The sequence below is a fragment of the Temnothorax americanus genome, unplaced genomic scaffold (assembly GCF_048541705.1).
Source record: "Temnothorax americanus isolate GAGA-0224 unplaced genomic scaffold, ASM4854170v1 Scaffold3, whole genome shotgun sequence".
Taxonomy (NCBI): domain Eukaryota; kingdom Metazoa; phylum Arthropoda; class Insecta; order Hymenoptera; family Formicidae; genus Temnothorax; species Temnothorax americanus.
In genome coordinates, this window is record NW_027509442.1 from 7,726,048 (window position 1) to 7,740,173 (window position 14,126).

The following is a 14,126-nucleotide window of genomic DNA, read 5'->3' on the forward strand; positions in this document are numbered from 1 at the left end:
AGAGAGAATAAAAAAAAGCTGATAGGGAATCGCACACACGTTCAGGATAAACGCATATAAATGAAGAGGTAAAAGGATATATCCGAAGTGCAATTCACACCCCCTCGTCGCTCATAATCCCTCATACACAATAATTTATAATCCATAAGAGTTGCATTACTTAAGGGATTATTGCAATTTTTATGAATTCGGTAAATTTCACAAGAAAAGGGCACATAACTCGAAAAAAATTAAATTAACGCAATTATGACCGTTAGCGGAGCGAGTGACATACAGAGAGAAAGAGAGAGAGAGAGTGTGTGTGTGCAAAATGCTTGATCTCTTTTGGATGAGCATCCGGTATGCGCGCGAGCCCACATCAGATTCGCACACATATATACTCGCACACGTACCACTCGGGCTACACACGTACGTGCGCTAACTCGGCGATTTAGATCGTCCTGTACACGCTCAAGCATTCATGTCCCATACATATTTATGCCGCTCGGTTGCACGTAACCGGTAGCGGTGTGCGCGTATAACTGTACGTACGCGTGTGCCGTTGGAATATCGTGGGAAGCATCGCGTCATGTCGGGGCTTGATACGTTTGTTTCGTAACTAGGCGGCTAACATTGCGTCGTCCGCATATATACGAAAGCACCATCTGCACATCCGGCCGGGGGTGCGGTTACGTGTCTCCCGGCGCCGTATATACGTCGACGTGTGTGCGTGTGTGTGTGTGTGTGTGTGTGTGTGTGTGTGTGCTCTCCCGCGGTTATCGCCGCACGCGTGCGAAGTGCGGACGCGCGCCGTCGCGAGAACAGTCCGTTATCTTTATCCGAAGACGACGTCGTCGATTCCGCCGTCAGTCAACCGACGTCGCGCCAGTGTCGGAAGATAGAGAGGAATGAAGTGTCAGGCGTATACGCACATATAGACGTCCTCGTGACGAAGCCGAATTGATACAATAGCTGTCCCCCGAAACGAAGATACCATCTTCTGTCGATACCGGAAGAAAATTTTTTTTCTTTTTCTCTTCTTCTCACATTGCAACGGAATTAATTAATGCCACTCAACAAAACAAAACAAAATTAATGTTTAGCATGTCGATCTATCTATTCTAAAATTAGCATTCTTAAACTCGAACATTTGTTCGGCATTTATTTCCCTACTGTAACATAGAATTTGTAGAAAATATCTGATTCACAAAAAAATGATAGAAAATAAAGATATAACTTTTCATTTAAGAAAAGAGATATGGTACTCGTATGGTATACGCTTATTGATCTTTGCTATAACTATCATGTATAACGTCGCGGATATCGCACAGATTCGAGGACATGAAATTCCGGTTGTACATTGCGGGAAGAACATGACGTTTCTATCATTGACTCACGCACACTATAACGATATCGAATCAACGACAATAGTTCTTGTTAGACATCGTAGGAAGGAGAACCACTCGGAATCCGTTCCTATTCGTGATGAATACATCTTGCGCAGATCCGGGGACATATCATCATTAGAATCGTATTATTCGGAATAAGAGGGAATATACCTCGTGTACTCTAATAAAATTTAGTATAATTTTTAGAGTACAGTTTTAATTAAAATAAATGCTCGACATTTTGTACGTATAAGCGCCCTCGTTTAAATTTGGAAAATAAAACTATTTTATATATAGTTCTTTTACCTTGAAATAATCAATGAAAAATAACAGACTTATATAAAAAAAAAATAATGAAGAATTTAGAATAACTGAAATAAAAGGGTGCATTCGTAGTGACTTCGTAACTTTTCACTCTTCGAGTAATATATCGAAGATTGCTACAGGAAATCTACCTTTGGCGAAAATATTCCGCCGACATTATTAATTATTCTTTGCAAGCGATAGCGGCGCGCGAAAATCCGAATAATGTTCCGAGCGTGATGAAAAAAAGATTTCTGGCAGGTCAATCCGAGATAGTCAGACAGCTTTAGCAAGTCGGTAGACCGGGCTGCGCGATGGCTGTCCGATGGTTGAGCCAAATTGAAAATTTCACGCCCGATGGTACACCCGTCCGTGATCCGAAGAGGTTTCATCGACAGATGCTGAGGATTTTGCATAACCCTTTGCTCCTGTAGACTTGAAATACGAGAGAAAATATTGCTGGAACCGCGTGCACGTTCAGGGATTTATTATTGATATTTCCTAGTTTCCGAATTCTAAGAAGTCGAATAGTATTTCCACTCAGTCTGCCGCGCTATAGAAAGAAGCGGAATAAATCGCGAAGTCGAGAGAAGCATTTCCTCACTGTAATAGTGATAGAGGGAAAATTTTTATTCAGGTGAAATATCTTCAGCACGTGCATTGAAATTTTTGTACTTCTAATCTGTTTGTACACGTATAAATATTGCGTTCCGTGTAGAAGTCGCGCACTTTATCTGAACTGTAAGTAAAATCGGAAGCTTATATAAAAAAAATCGTAATTATTTAAAAATTGATTAACAATTATATGAATATTGTAAGATAAGTGACTGAAAATTTGTGGATTTTGACAAATTACATTTCGCGTAATAAGCCTTGTTTTCTTATTCAATTTTCACGGAGTATCAAAGAATGTTTTTTACTTACTTTATGTAATTAATATGTTTGTTAAAAAGAGATTCGATAATTTTCGATAAAAGTTCAATATGAGAAAGCGCGTGAGATGCCTGTGAGACATGTTATATATTTTTAAATCGATCTGGTGTATATGCGGCCTGATTTTGTTCACAGGCGGGAGATTCGTAGTCACCTCGCAGGGTGACCTTCATATTAGGGGCGCCAGACCGGAAGACGGCAGAGCGACGTATTCATGTCTAACCCTACATGCCTTGACCAGCGAACGAAGAAAAAGCGAACCCGCCACTTTAACAGTCACGGGTAACTGCCAGAGCCGCGGATAAACCTTTTGCGAGATAAATATAAAATCAAGATCCGGATTAAAATTTAATCTACTTCCGCGGATTCCGCCGTATAATAGAGTGGCCAGGAAGATTATTCTTTGCCACTCGTTCATCTATTTTTAAATTTATTATCGCTGTTTTTTTTATTTGTAGAACCAACCGGTTTCTCGCCGCCGCGATTGATGCAACGATCTGAAATCGCCATTTCCGCCGAAAGCGGCTCCGATGTTCACCTCACGTGCTCGGCGCAAGGAAGCCCGCCACCGCAATTTACCTGGTATCGCGATGTTAATGGTTGGTTTAATTAGGGGAATGTTTACCGAATAAGCTATGTTAACAGTAGCGCCGAACAAACTATACCAGCTGTGTTCAAACATCGATTTCTCGATAGCGTTTATACTCCGCGTTACGTTTAAACAATGTTGTCACATAATAAATAATTTCGTTAAAAATAAGAAGAAAAATCTATATTTTAAAAATGTACTTCTTTAATATATTAAAAGACGCTATCGAACGTTATTATAGATATGGAAAAAAAAAAAGAAATCTGTTTGTTTTATCAAAAAAGCTATAAGATTGTCGACGATTTCTCTCCCTCTCTTGTGTACGGAATACTATCGACATTTAACGCGAATTTAATCTATAACATTACGCAAATATATGCAAACTTTGCTGATATGACCGTACAGGACAGATACATCTGAATGTCTTATTCTAGGCCACTCAATACCGGTCGAATCGTTCGGCCGTATCCAGCTTTGGGGTGATTTGATGCAAATTCGTCGCGTAGATGCGCAAGACGCAGGAAGATACGTTTGCCGGGCCAGCAATCAACTTGGCGAGCAACGAGCGGAGACGCACTTGTCAGTCACATCAAAGCTAAACGCTCGGATTCAGCCGCGTGTGCAAGTACGAGTCTGATTTATGCAAATGGATAATTTCTCTCTTAAATGTATAACATTTTATATTAGCAGACTGAAAGAGAGATAATAATATAAAGGTAGATAGAACATCGTCTCACGCACAAAGAGATTTTTTTCGAAATTCAGGAATGTGATGGAAAAGAAAAACTTTTATCCTATGAAAAATTATTAAGCTTGCGCCACGATATAATATTAAGCAAAAGTTATTTATCCGATATAATAGGGAAAACAATTAATGCAAATCAAGTATTTAATCCACTTACGAATAACACTCTGCTCTACTTTTATCGCAGTGTAATGGAAAATTGGGTTAAACTAAATATGATTGCGTTACCTATATTTAACGTAATTGCGTCTACGATAATTAATTAACAATTATTACTTTCTCTCTCGCTCTCAACATAAAATTAATTAATAAAACAATTATTAATTGATGATTACATGGTCATGAATTCATCACAGATTGGCACTAAATATAAAAACACAGTAAATGTGTCGTTAACTTAATAAAAGCAACTCTCCCGATGGTATTAATCTTATTGCCTGTTGAGGAAGTCTTCTCAAAAAAACAACATAAAAATCGCAGAGATAGACACGAATTCGCCCGACTGCGAGATAGATTCGCTTGTCATCATTCGCAGGTCATTAATTCCGGCGAGACCGCCACGATGAACTGCACGGTCGAAGGATATCCGGTCGAGAGCGTTGAGTGGCTACATGACGGTGTCCCAGTATTGACCGCGCAGGACACGAGGATCAGATTGTTAGCTCCCTTGGTGCTCGTGATAGGCTCCGTTGGTCGCAGAGACAAAGGGATGTATCAATGTTTGGTGAGGAGCGACAAGGAAAATGCTCAGGCCACCGCCGAACTCAAGCTCGGAGGTCAGCAAACGCATCGTCCGCTTTTAATACCCGTTACATATCCTATTTTCGCGTTTGGCCGTTTCTATCTATTCTTATACCGTTAATTTATATGCATAAATATATATACATATTTTCCGCGTTCTATTATTGGATAATTAAGTTTTCGTTGCTTTTCCTACATATAAATTTCTCTTCTTCCGAGAGAACTGGCTCGTGCCTGTTTTAAAAAACAGTTTTTTGAAAACAAATTTTTAGACACGGTCCCGGAATTGCAGTACACGTTTATTGAGCAGGCACTACGACCGGGCCCGCCGGTCTCTCTGCGATGTTCTGCTACTGGTTCACCGACGCCATCCTTTACGTGGCTACTAGACGGTGAACCACTGAGTCAGATTGCAACTGGACACAGGTAGATCGTACCTATGTTCTGATATATTGGCGTTATATTGCGCTATCTTCTAATCAGAAACTATACGCGTAGATACGCGATAGGCCAATACGTGGATCAATCCGGTGACGTGATCAGTCACTTAAACATTTCATCGGCGGGAGCCGAGGATGGTGGCCTGTATACTTGTGTGGCGTCCAACACTCTAGCGATCGTCGAGCACAAAGCTAGATTGAACATTTACGGTACGGCATGCATACAAGATAATAATTTCATAATTATATACATACAAATGTAATTACGTATTGGGACGTGGGATAATTTTTAAGCGTGAGAGCATCTCTTACGAATAAGCTCTTAATCTGTAAATTTCCACAATATTGACGTAAATCGAGTCTTCAAAAATCGAGTGCGTTAATTAGATCTATTAGATTTACATCCACAAATATCGAGAACATGCAAATTTTAAGCGAGACAAGGAAGAGAGTCTCGAGTAAGCGAGTTCAAAACGGGGTAATTCTATAATAAGAAACCACTTTTAGGACCGCCGTACATCCGATCGATCGGCCCGGTTCGCGCCATCGCTGGTGTCGACATTACAATAGCGTGTCCTTACTCGGGATACCCGATCACATCGGTCGGATGGACCCGAGGTGGTGCCGAGTTGCCCTTTGACATTAGGCAGCGAGTCGACAGCGAGGGCCACCTTACGATCCTCACGGTAGATCCGAATGATGCCGGTACTTACACGTGTATAGTTCGAGCAAGTTCCGGGGAGACTGCCAACAGGGATATATTACTAACTGTTAATAGTAAGTGAGAACGAGAGAGTGGTCAGCGTGAAACAGAGAAGTAGAACTAATTAGATGGATGTTTCATAAATTTATATAATTTATTAAGCTCTGAAATGTATTGCCTGTCCAACGACAGTATATTTTTGAGTAGAAATATTGTAGCATTTCGAATCTTATTTCACGAGGATCAATGCAGGAAAATATAAAGTTGTGAAAAAGATTTTGCAATATGTATTGTGATGCAATGTATTGTTACGTTCTCCAGACATTGTGATTCCTTTCTTCGCGCAATTGTCGGTGAGACCATTCTACAGCGAAAGAAATGAATAGACACCAAGCGGGCGAACAGTTACTAATTAATGGAGAAGACAATAGTCCAGACAATTTTTTTTTTGTTCTATTGAGTTCAATAACAGAACGAGAATCGTGCAAACACACACATTCTTAAGTAGTAAAAATAAAAAGAAAACGATTTAAAAAGAAAACAATCATGGGGTATAATCCAAAATTATTCTTCCTTTGCTTTATTATTATTGAAAATCGATATATTTTTGAAAAATTGGAAAACGGTTGACTAATTACGTGAATTGATTTTATGTAAAAAAAAAGTCTCAATTTTCCATAACTTAAAAGATAATATCGGAAGTCCCAATCTACTACGAAACACATTCGGAATTAAGGGAAGCAGCAGAAACTGTTAGCTCAAACTCAACGAAATTTTAAACATTTAAATTTAACTAATAAAATTTTAGATTTATTCGAAAATCTTGTTACTTTCCTGACAGGCAATTTTCCCGTTTTACTCGCGTTACAGCTTTCCCTCTTTTTTTCCTCCTTTTATAGCAGAGATACAAAAACTTTCCAACTGATTCTTTCTCTATCATGTATATACATATGTATAATTAGTTAGCGCTTTTATCAATGAGATTATAATAACTAAAATTAATTTAATAATTAGAACTGTTTCACGAAGATTCTAATTGATGTCCTCTGCACGAATGTAACATCCGCGAATCATCTCCACATACATTCACTCCCAAATCCATAATAATAATTTTTTTCTCTTTATTTAAAGAGCTCTTGCCCTCAAATCTTTATCATTCAAAATCGTATAAGGTAATTCACTCTCAAATAATGATGAAATTACTTTATCTGAAACAAAGGACCGATGAGTGCACAGAGAGTGTCCTTTTGGGACATTGACTTACGTCTGAGATTTGTATGATGCGTTGACTCGTAATCGCGCGTCTCAGAGCGTTAACTGGCAAGATTGTATCTGTGTCCTTTCGTATTTCACTTAACTTTACCAAAACAGAAAGCAATCTCGGGGTTTGGACGTAATAGTATATAATATAGCGCAACATGTAACTTTTCCATTTTGTGCGTACTTTGCAGGTCCACCAGTAATGAGTCCCTTCAGCTTTCCCGCAAATTCGCAAGAAGGCAGTCGTGCTCAAGTGACTTGTAGCGTGACGTCGGGCGATCTTCCAATCTACATTTCCTGGTTGAAAGATGGCGAGCCACTGCCTTCTTCCCTTCGCGTAAGCATTATTTCACTTCACAAAGTTCAGCTCTATATGAAGAAATATTCGACAATTTATCTCTACGCTCTCTCTAATTTTTGTGTCTTCGACGACAAAAGATAAAAAAGTAACGCAAACTGCAACTTTATTTAAAACTATGTATGTACGTATCTATGTACATTTTACCTATAAGAACTAATTTTTAATCTTTTTATATTTTTCTTCGAAAAAGTTTCTCCTCTTGAAAATAAAAATACGCATTTTCTAGTAATAAAACTAGTGTGAAAAATATTTAGTAGTACCGATTTTACGGCCTTACAAATGCAAAAAGGAGAGAATATATCTTTTATTTCTCTTCTAATTAAAAAAATATGTATCTTTTATACTTATCCATTACCTATTATATAGGATAATAAAAATAGCGTGATATCTGAATTTGTATGTTTCGCATAAATCATATTCCTATTTATGATCGCGTTTCTGCCCCACAGATTGAAGAGCGAGGTGCCGAGTTCTTCAGCCTCCTCGTCTTCAAGGAACTGTCGTCGCGGCACAGCGGCAAATACACCTGTGTGGCCACGAATAGCGCCGCGAAGGTCAACCACACGGCCGAACTTCTGGTAAAAGTACCGCCTCAATGGATATTCGAACCGCTAGACGTGGCGACTCTTCTGGGTAATCCGTTAAATGTCCATTGCGAGGCCAAAGGTTTTCCACCACCGCGTATCACGTGGCTGCGTGCCAGAGGCAGAACGTCCAACGACTATCAGCCGCTGGTCGATGGTTCCGATGGTAGACTTACGATATTGCCTAATGGATCTTTGTGGACGGCTTCCGCCGGTCCGCAGGATGAGGGTTACTATCTCTGTAGGGCTAACAATGGCATCGGATCCGGACTAAGCAAAGTGATATACGTGTCAGTGCACGGTAAGAATAATTATGCGAATTACAGACCAATTAATTATAAAGATCCAATACAAAATCTATAAATATGAGTACATTCTCGATTGTTTAAATAATCAGTTCATCATGTTAATTAGTCAATCGACACTTCATGAGTTTATATTTTTTAAAAACATGATTAAATAGGAAAAAATGAAATAATTTCTATTTGATAATAAAAAAATGCATTTCTTTTAATAATCACCTTTTTTAATAATAAAAATCTCTAAAGATCGATTAATTTATTCACAGTAATTTTATTTCAAATGTGATATTTGATATTTGAAAATTATTAAAAATCTCGCTGAACAAACATTCAAATCAAAATTTATGATTTTTGCAGAACCGGCGAGATTCGAGTTTCAGAGTAAAAATGTAACGATTCGCCGTGGAGAATCCGTAACTATCGATTGCACTGTAATCGGCGATAATCCTATAGAGGTTCAATGGATGCACAACAGTGATCGATTGGATATGAGCAATCATAGACTAAGCATCGGTCAAATAAAGACTGACAACGGCCTGAAGTCCCAATTATCTATCGCAAACAGTGATCGGCAAGATTCCGGGGTCTACAGATGCACCGCTGACAACGCTTATGGGAGAAGCGAACATCTGATTTATTTAGCAGTTCAAGGTAAAGCACGCATTTTTATTATTAAACCTTCTCATTTTGCACAGGTCAGCATTAATTTTTATTAATAGCTATATCCTAATCGACGTGCAACGAAAGCGCTTTACTTCGAACCATGTTTGTATTTTACAGAGAGACCGGATCCTCCAGCTGGACTCGAAGTAATAGAGATCGGTTCCCGATCGATACGGTTATTATGGAAGCGAGCCTTCGACGGAAACAGCCCTATAAGAAATTACGTGATACAATATCGCTCGCTGAGCCACGGTATGACCGACGATTGGAATCCCGTTAAAACGCACAATGTCACGTACACGCCAGGAAGCTCCAATAGCGGTAATTCTATACATCCGACTCAAAACGGTTCGTCCATATACCCCCGATCGATATCGCGGTATCTGTCCGTCCCCTTCGTGACTTGTCTCAATTCTATATAGGCTTATCTCCGTTCGAAACCACCGGCGATGATCAAGAGGTAGCTCTGGTCGGTGGTCTTCATCCGGCCGTTACCTATACCTTCAGGATATTCGCTATAAACTCCATCGACGCGAGCGGACCGACGGAACCAGTCGTGGCGAAAACTCAGGAGGAAGGTAATGCCTCGTATGACAATGCGGTCGTATATGACTGAAATCTTACTGTATTGTATAACATTGATATCTGCAATAGCACCTACCGAACCACCGCAAAACATCAAAGTGCAATCTGCCGGGCCTGGAGAGCTCATGGTCAGTTGGCAAGTAAGTAACGCCAATTCATAAACGTGACTTACAAGTACCTTTAGGATTAAGGCTCTTGAAATAAATAACAAATCAAAGTTATAAAAAATCAAGAAACAATTTCAAAACACATTGGAATGTATTTGTTTTTTAGCCACCTCCAAAAGAATCGTGCAACGGCGATCTGCTAGGATACATAGTGACGTGGTCGGAACATTCGTCGTCGACTTCGGGTGTCAATCAAAGCAAAAGTTTAACCGTAAACGGTTGGGCGACGACAAAGGTGCAACTGACCGGTTTGAGAAAATTTACGAAATACGGCATTTCGATCCGAGCTTTCAACAGCATAGCCAGTGGACCAGCTAGTGCTCCCATCGTGGGCACTACTCAAGAAGGAGGTACACGATCGAGAAATCGTATCTATGCGAAGCAACAGTGACCGGACATATTTAAATCTCCATTCACATTCGTTTCGTAGTACCGGAAACGCCGCCAACTCAAGTGACATGCGTTCCATTGTCTTCCCAAAGCGTCAAAGTGTCTTGGAGTCCGCCTCCGCCTCATCAGCACGGCGGAATTATTCAAGGATACAAAGTCTATTACAGGCCGGTTCCTACTGATAACAGTGAGTCACTCGCTATATTAATGAACAAAAAATGCTCGCAAGAGATTAATCTTGTAAATCATTATTGTGTTCTACAAGACATTATTAGATGTTAATTTTTTTTCCTATCGCAGTGGATATATCGACGGTCGGCGAAGTTAAAAGAACTTCCAGCATGGACACTTACTTGCACACGTTGTACAAGTACACGAATTACTCCATCAAGGTATTGGCTTACACAGGCGCGGGTGACGGAGCGTTGAGTCCACCGATCTTCTGTATGACGGAAGAAGATGGTGAGATATCTAATGCAATTTTAGTAAATAAGAAGAACTGGTTATCTCAAATTATAAAATAAATAATCCGGCATTTCTTTTGCAGTTCCAGGCCCGCCCGCTGGCATTAAAGCACTGGCGTTAACGGCGGAAAGCATATTAGTTTCCTGGTTGCCGCCTTTGCAGCCTAACGGAAATGTCTCAAAATACACTGTGTATAGCAGAGAAGCTGGCTCGAAAAATCATAACGCGCACACGATGCACGAACCGCCATTATCGCCTACGGATACTCTTACGATGGAATTACGAGATTTAGTGGAGAGGTACGTACGAATATATCATAACGTGTTGATTTTTTTCCCAATGTTTCTTACAAACAGATTCTTAATTTCTCTAGGCAATTATACGAGTTTTGGGTATCGGCAACGACCGGTCTCGGAGAAGGGGAACGGACCACCATAGTTTCGCAAACAACGAATACCAGAGGTGCTTGTGAATCATGTTCGAAAATTTGCTTTCAGAATTAAGATTTCTAATTTATTTATTGCACGTCTTATACGTTGTCCGATATACTTCTCGTAAATTTTTCTATCGTATAATTGTAAGAGCATAGAACTGATAGAACTCATTCCGTAGCTCCCGCTAGAGTGGCATCGTTCTCGCAAATATTAAGAAGAGCTGTAAAATCGTCGGTCACCCTGTCGTGTTTAGTGGTCGGAAATCCTACGCCACGACCTATTTGGACATACAGAAACAATCAAATCACCACCGGCAGGCATTACGAACTTACACCCGACGGGCACCTTAACATACGCGGTAGGTATCTTACTCTTTAACTTATTCCCCGCTACTTGCAAAATCACTATACTTGATCTAGACACTCAAGTGCAAATTTGAAATCTATAACATTACATGAGCTAATTATTTTTTTTTATCCAAATTATTTAACCTACAAATTATTATCGTAATAATCTTCTCGATCGTCTTTCAGGATTGGAGCAATCGGTCGCAGGGAATTATACTTGTTCGGCTAGCAACTTATTCGGCGACGACTCCATCACGTATTCATTAGTTGTAGTGATGCCACCGAGAGCACCGACATTAGAATTGCAATATACGACAACCAACAGTATCAGATTCCGTTGGAATCATCCTGACAACGGCGGTGCTACTATACAAGGTACTTGAAAAGTACTGATAATCGCGTCACGTATGTACTTTTATAAGTAAAGTATCTTTCTTTTGTACCAGGATACGTGTTAAGCTACAAGAGGGATCAGGGTGGATGGGAAGAAATTGCCTTATCTCCTGAGCAGACGGAATTCGTGCTCTCTGGATTAAAATGTGGTTCTTCCTATTTAGCGCATTTAACAGCACACAATCGCGTCGATACCGGCGACCCGAGTTCGTTAATTAGCGCAACAACGAAGGGCACCGGTAAGTAAGATATTCTATTAAAATAAGCTACAAGATCGATTTGGCTTAGAATCAAGTTCAAGTGTCAATTAATACAAACTTTTCTATTGAAACGGCGACTATTAATTTCCCGCAACTTACATTCCAGCGCCCCTATTGCCTAAGGAAAGAGATATTATTTCGGCAAACGGCACGTCGGTGAAATTAAATTTATTATCTTGGCCTAACGGAGGATGCCCCATTCAATATTACACCGTCGAGTATCGTAGGCGAATCAATACGGAACCGTGGATTTTGGTGGCCAGCAGAGCGACCGATAACGTCGTGATTCGCGATTTAAAAACGGCATCGTGGTACAGTTTACGTTTGACGGCTCACAACGACGCTGGCTCGACTCAGGCTCAAATGGAGTTTGCCACGACCACGTTAAGCGGAGTCAGTATCGGTCCGCCCAACGATCTGATAATGGAGGACGATATCAAGAAGACTGTGCCTAATCATAAAGTTTTGTATGTCATCGTACCGCTCATCTGCGCAATCGTTTTGGTTGTTTCTGCCGTTATCCTGGGATATGTCATGCTTAAACGTAACGGCAGGTAAAGCACAATCCCGGCTCTTGAAACTCTATTTTACTTTATTTACTTTGTAAAGGCCCGTATTCTCTGCTCGCATTTATTTCTGATATTCTACGGTGTATGTAACGTAAACTATATGCCAAATGCGCGCATTTATGATAAAAGTGAACTGAGAATACGAGCCTTTACCACCCGCCACGATCAGATTCTTATAAATCGCTCTTTTAACATTGTTTTTCGACAGAGCGAACTATCTAGGCGAGATGTTACCGGGACAACAGCAGCAACAACAAGCTTTAGGAATAGTTCCACAACAACAGCACCAGCAACAACATCATCACTTGTCCAGTTGTATGTCGACCGTACAACTCAAGTCGACGGCTGAACGAGACAACAGACGTAATCATCAGGTTTACACTAGTTCGCCCGTGAAGCAAGAAAATCACAAATCCGCCGATCACGGATCTGGTACGTACGTTCGCGGGGCAATGAGTTTGTTGCGTAACGTGAATGCACCTTTACGAATGCTCGGTTATCCTTCACAGAAATGTATGAGATAAGTCCGTACGCTACGTTTAGCGTTCCCGGAAGAGAGAACCGTTCGGTCACAACTGCGACGCTCGACTACACGATGCAATTCAAGACTTTTGGTCATTTGGAGAACGAGGACATCAACACTATCGATTATGACAGATCCAGCGTGGAGTTCGAAAGGTAACTGGCTTCTTCCGCCGCTTCTTAACTTCTGACTCTTCGTGAAATCCGTTTCGCGTTTTTGCGTCCCTATTTTTCTCCTCTTCTCTTCCTCTTTCTGGTGTTCTTTGACGCGCAGGTCGAAAACACCAAGGTGGCACAAGCAACGCTACTTTCCGAGCATCGCGGAAGCCGAGAGCAAGCTGCGATCGAGTCGACAAGGCTCCGGGAGCGACACGTCCGGAAGCCCTTGCGGCGAATGCGCCGGGCCTAGTTATAGAGTGCCAGTAAAGCCTTGTAGAGGTACATATATGTATTCCTACTTTCACGATTTTGTAGACAAAAAGAAATCGCATAGAAAATAATTTCTGGGGAAATATAGCTGCAGCTGCACACAAAATATGCGTGCATAACAACGCGATTCTCCTTACAGATGTATTTTCGCGAGGTGTCGAATCGAGTACGGAATCTAACAACGAAGGCTCGCCCTCACTCGCGAGACGACGAAGCCGACAGCCGAGCCGGTCTACTCGCAGGTAGCCAAGGTTTGTTTGTTTCCACATAGCACTCAGTCTTGACTATTCGATATCGGCTTCTTATCGTTTTCACACCGACGCGAGAAAGAAGCGCAATGACGCGAGTTATTTAGCAATTAGAAATTTTTCACGAGTGTCAAACATTTGTATATATTTATTTTATGATTATTATTGCAAGAGACACGTTGAAAATACATATATCCCGGTAGGGTATGTTGTGATACATATATATGACATATTGAGTTTTCACGTCATTGCGCTTCATTCTAGAGCCTCATATTTTATACGACGAAGGATACCAAGCATTTAAGGATGTTCTAATATGTTCGCTA

At 40.6% G+C, this 14,126-nt stretch overlaps 1 protein-coding gene across 7 annotated transcripts in view; it reads left to right on the forward strand.

Moving 5' to 3' along the window:
- The window catches only part of Dscam3 (Down syndrome cell adhesion molecule 3), a 99,577-nt gene that overhangs the window by 81,919 nt on the left and 3,532 nt on the right, over positions 1–14,126 (forward strand). For 3 of the 7 annotated variants that reach the window (XR_013257750.1, XM_077411487.1, XM_077411490.1), the window contains exons 6-31: positions 2,739–2,885; positions 3,062–3,202; positions 3,627–3,817; positions 4,473–4,713; positions 4,951–5,104; positions 5,177–5,328; positions 5,626–5,895; positions 7,273–7,418; positions 7,892–8,327; positions 8,686–8,979; positions 9,109–9,339; positions 9,414–9,569; positions 9,646–9,716; positions 9,850–10,093; positions 10,174–10,320; positions 10,434–10,595; positions 10,681–10,897; positions 10,972–11,060; positions 11,211–11,390; positions 11,566–11,754; positions 11,826–12,011; positions 12,139–12,586; positions 12,810–13,033; positions 13,111–13,279; positions 13,398–13,561; positions 13,692–13,794. Coding sequence is in view for 6 of the 7 variants with exons in the window: in XM_077411487.1 (XP_077267613.1) it covers positions 2,739–2,885; positions 3,062–3,202; positions 3,627–3,817; positions 4,473–4,713; positions 4,951–5,104; positions 5,177–5,328; positions 5,626–5,895; positions 7,273–7,418; positions 7,892–8,327; positions 8,686–8,979; positions 9,109–9,339; positions 9,414–9,569; positions 9,646–9,716; positions 9,850–10,093; positions 10,174–10,320; positions 10,434–10,595; positions 10,681–10,897; positions 10,972–11,060; positions 11,211–11,390; positions 11,566–11,754; positions 11,826–12,011; positions 12,139–12,586; positions 12,810–13,033; positions 13,111–13,279; positions 13,398–13,561; positions 13,692–13,794 (5,152 nt within the window). In the remaining variant the exon portion in view is untranslated. Of the gene's footprint in view, positions 1–2,738; positions 2,886–3,061; positions 3,203–3,626; positions 3,818–4,472; positions 4,714–4,950; positions 5,105–5,176; positions 5,329–5,625; positions 5,896–7,272; positions 7,419–7,891; positions 8,328–8,685; positions 8,980–9,108; positions 9,340–9,413; positions 9,570–9,645; positions 9,717–9,849; positions 10,094–10,173; positions 10,321–10,433; positions 10,596–10,680; positions 10,898–10,971; positions 11,061–11,210; positions 11,391–11,565; positions 11,755–11,825; positions 12,012–12,138; positions 12,587–12,809; positions 13,034–13,110; positions 13,280–13,397; positions 13,562–13,691; positions 13,804–14,126 lie in introns of all 7 variants that reach the window. The other 4 variants (XM_077411492.1, XM_077411491.1, XM_077411488.1 and 1 more) reach the window with 3 other exon arrangements.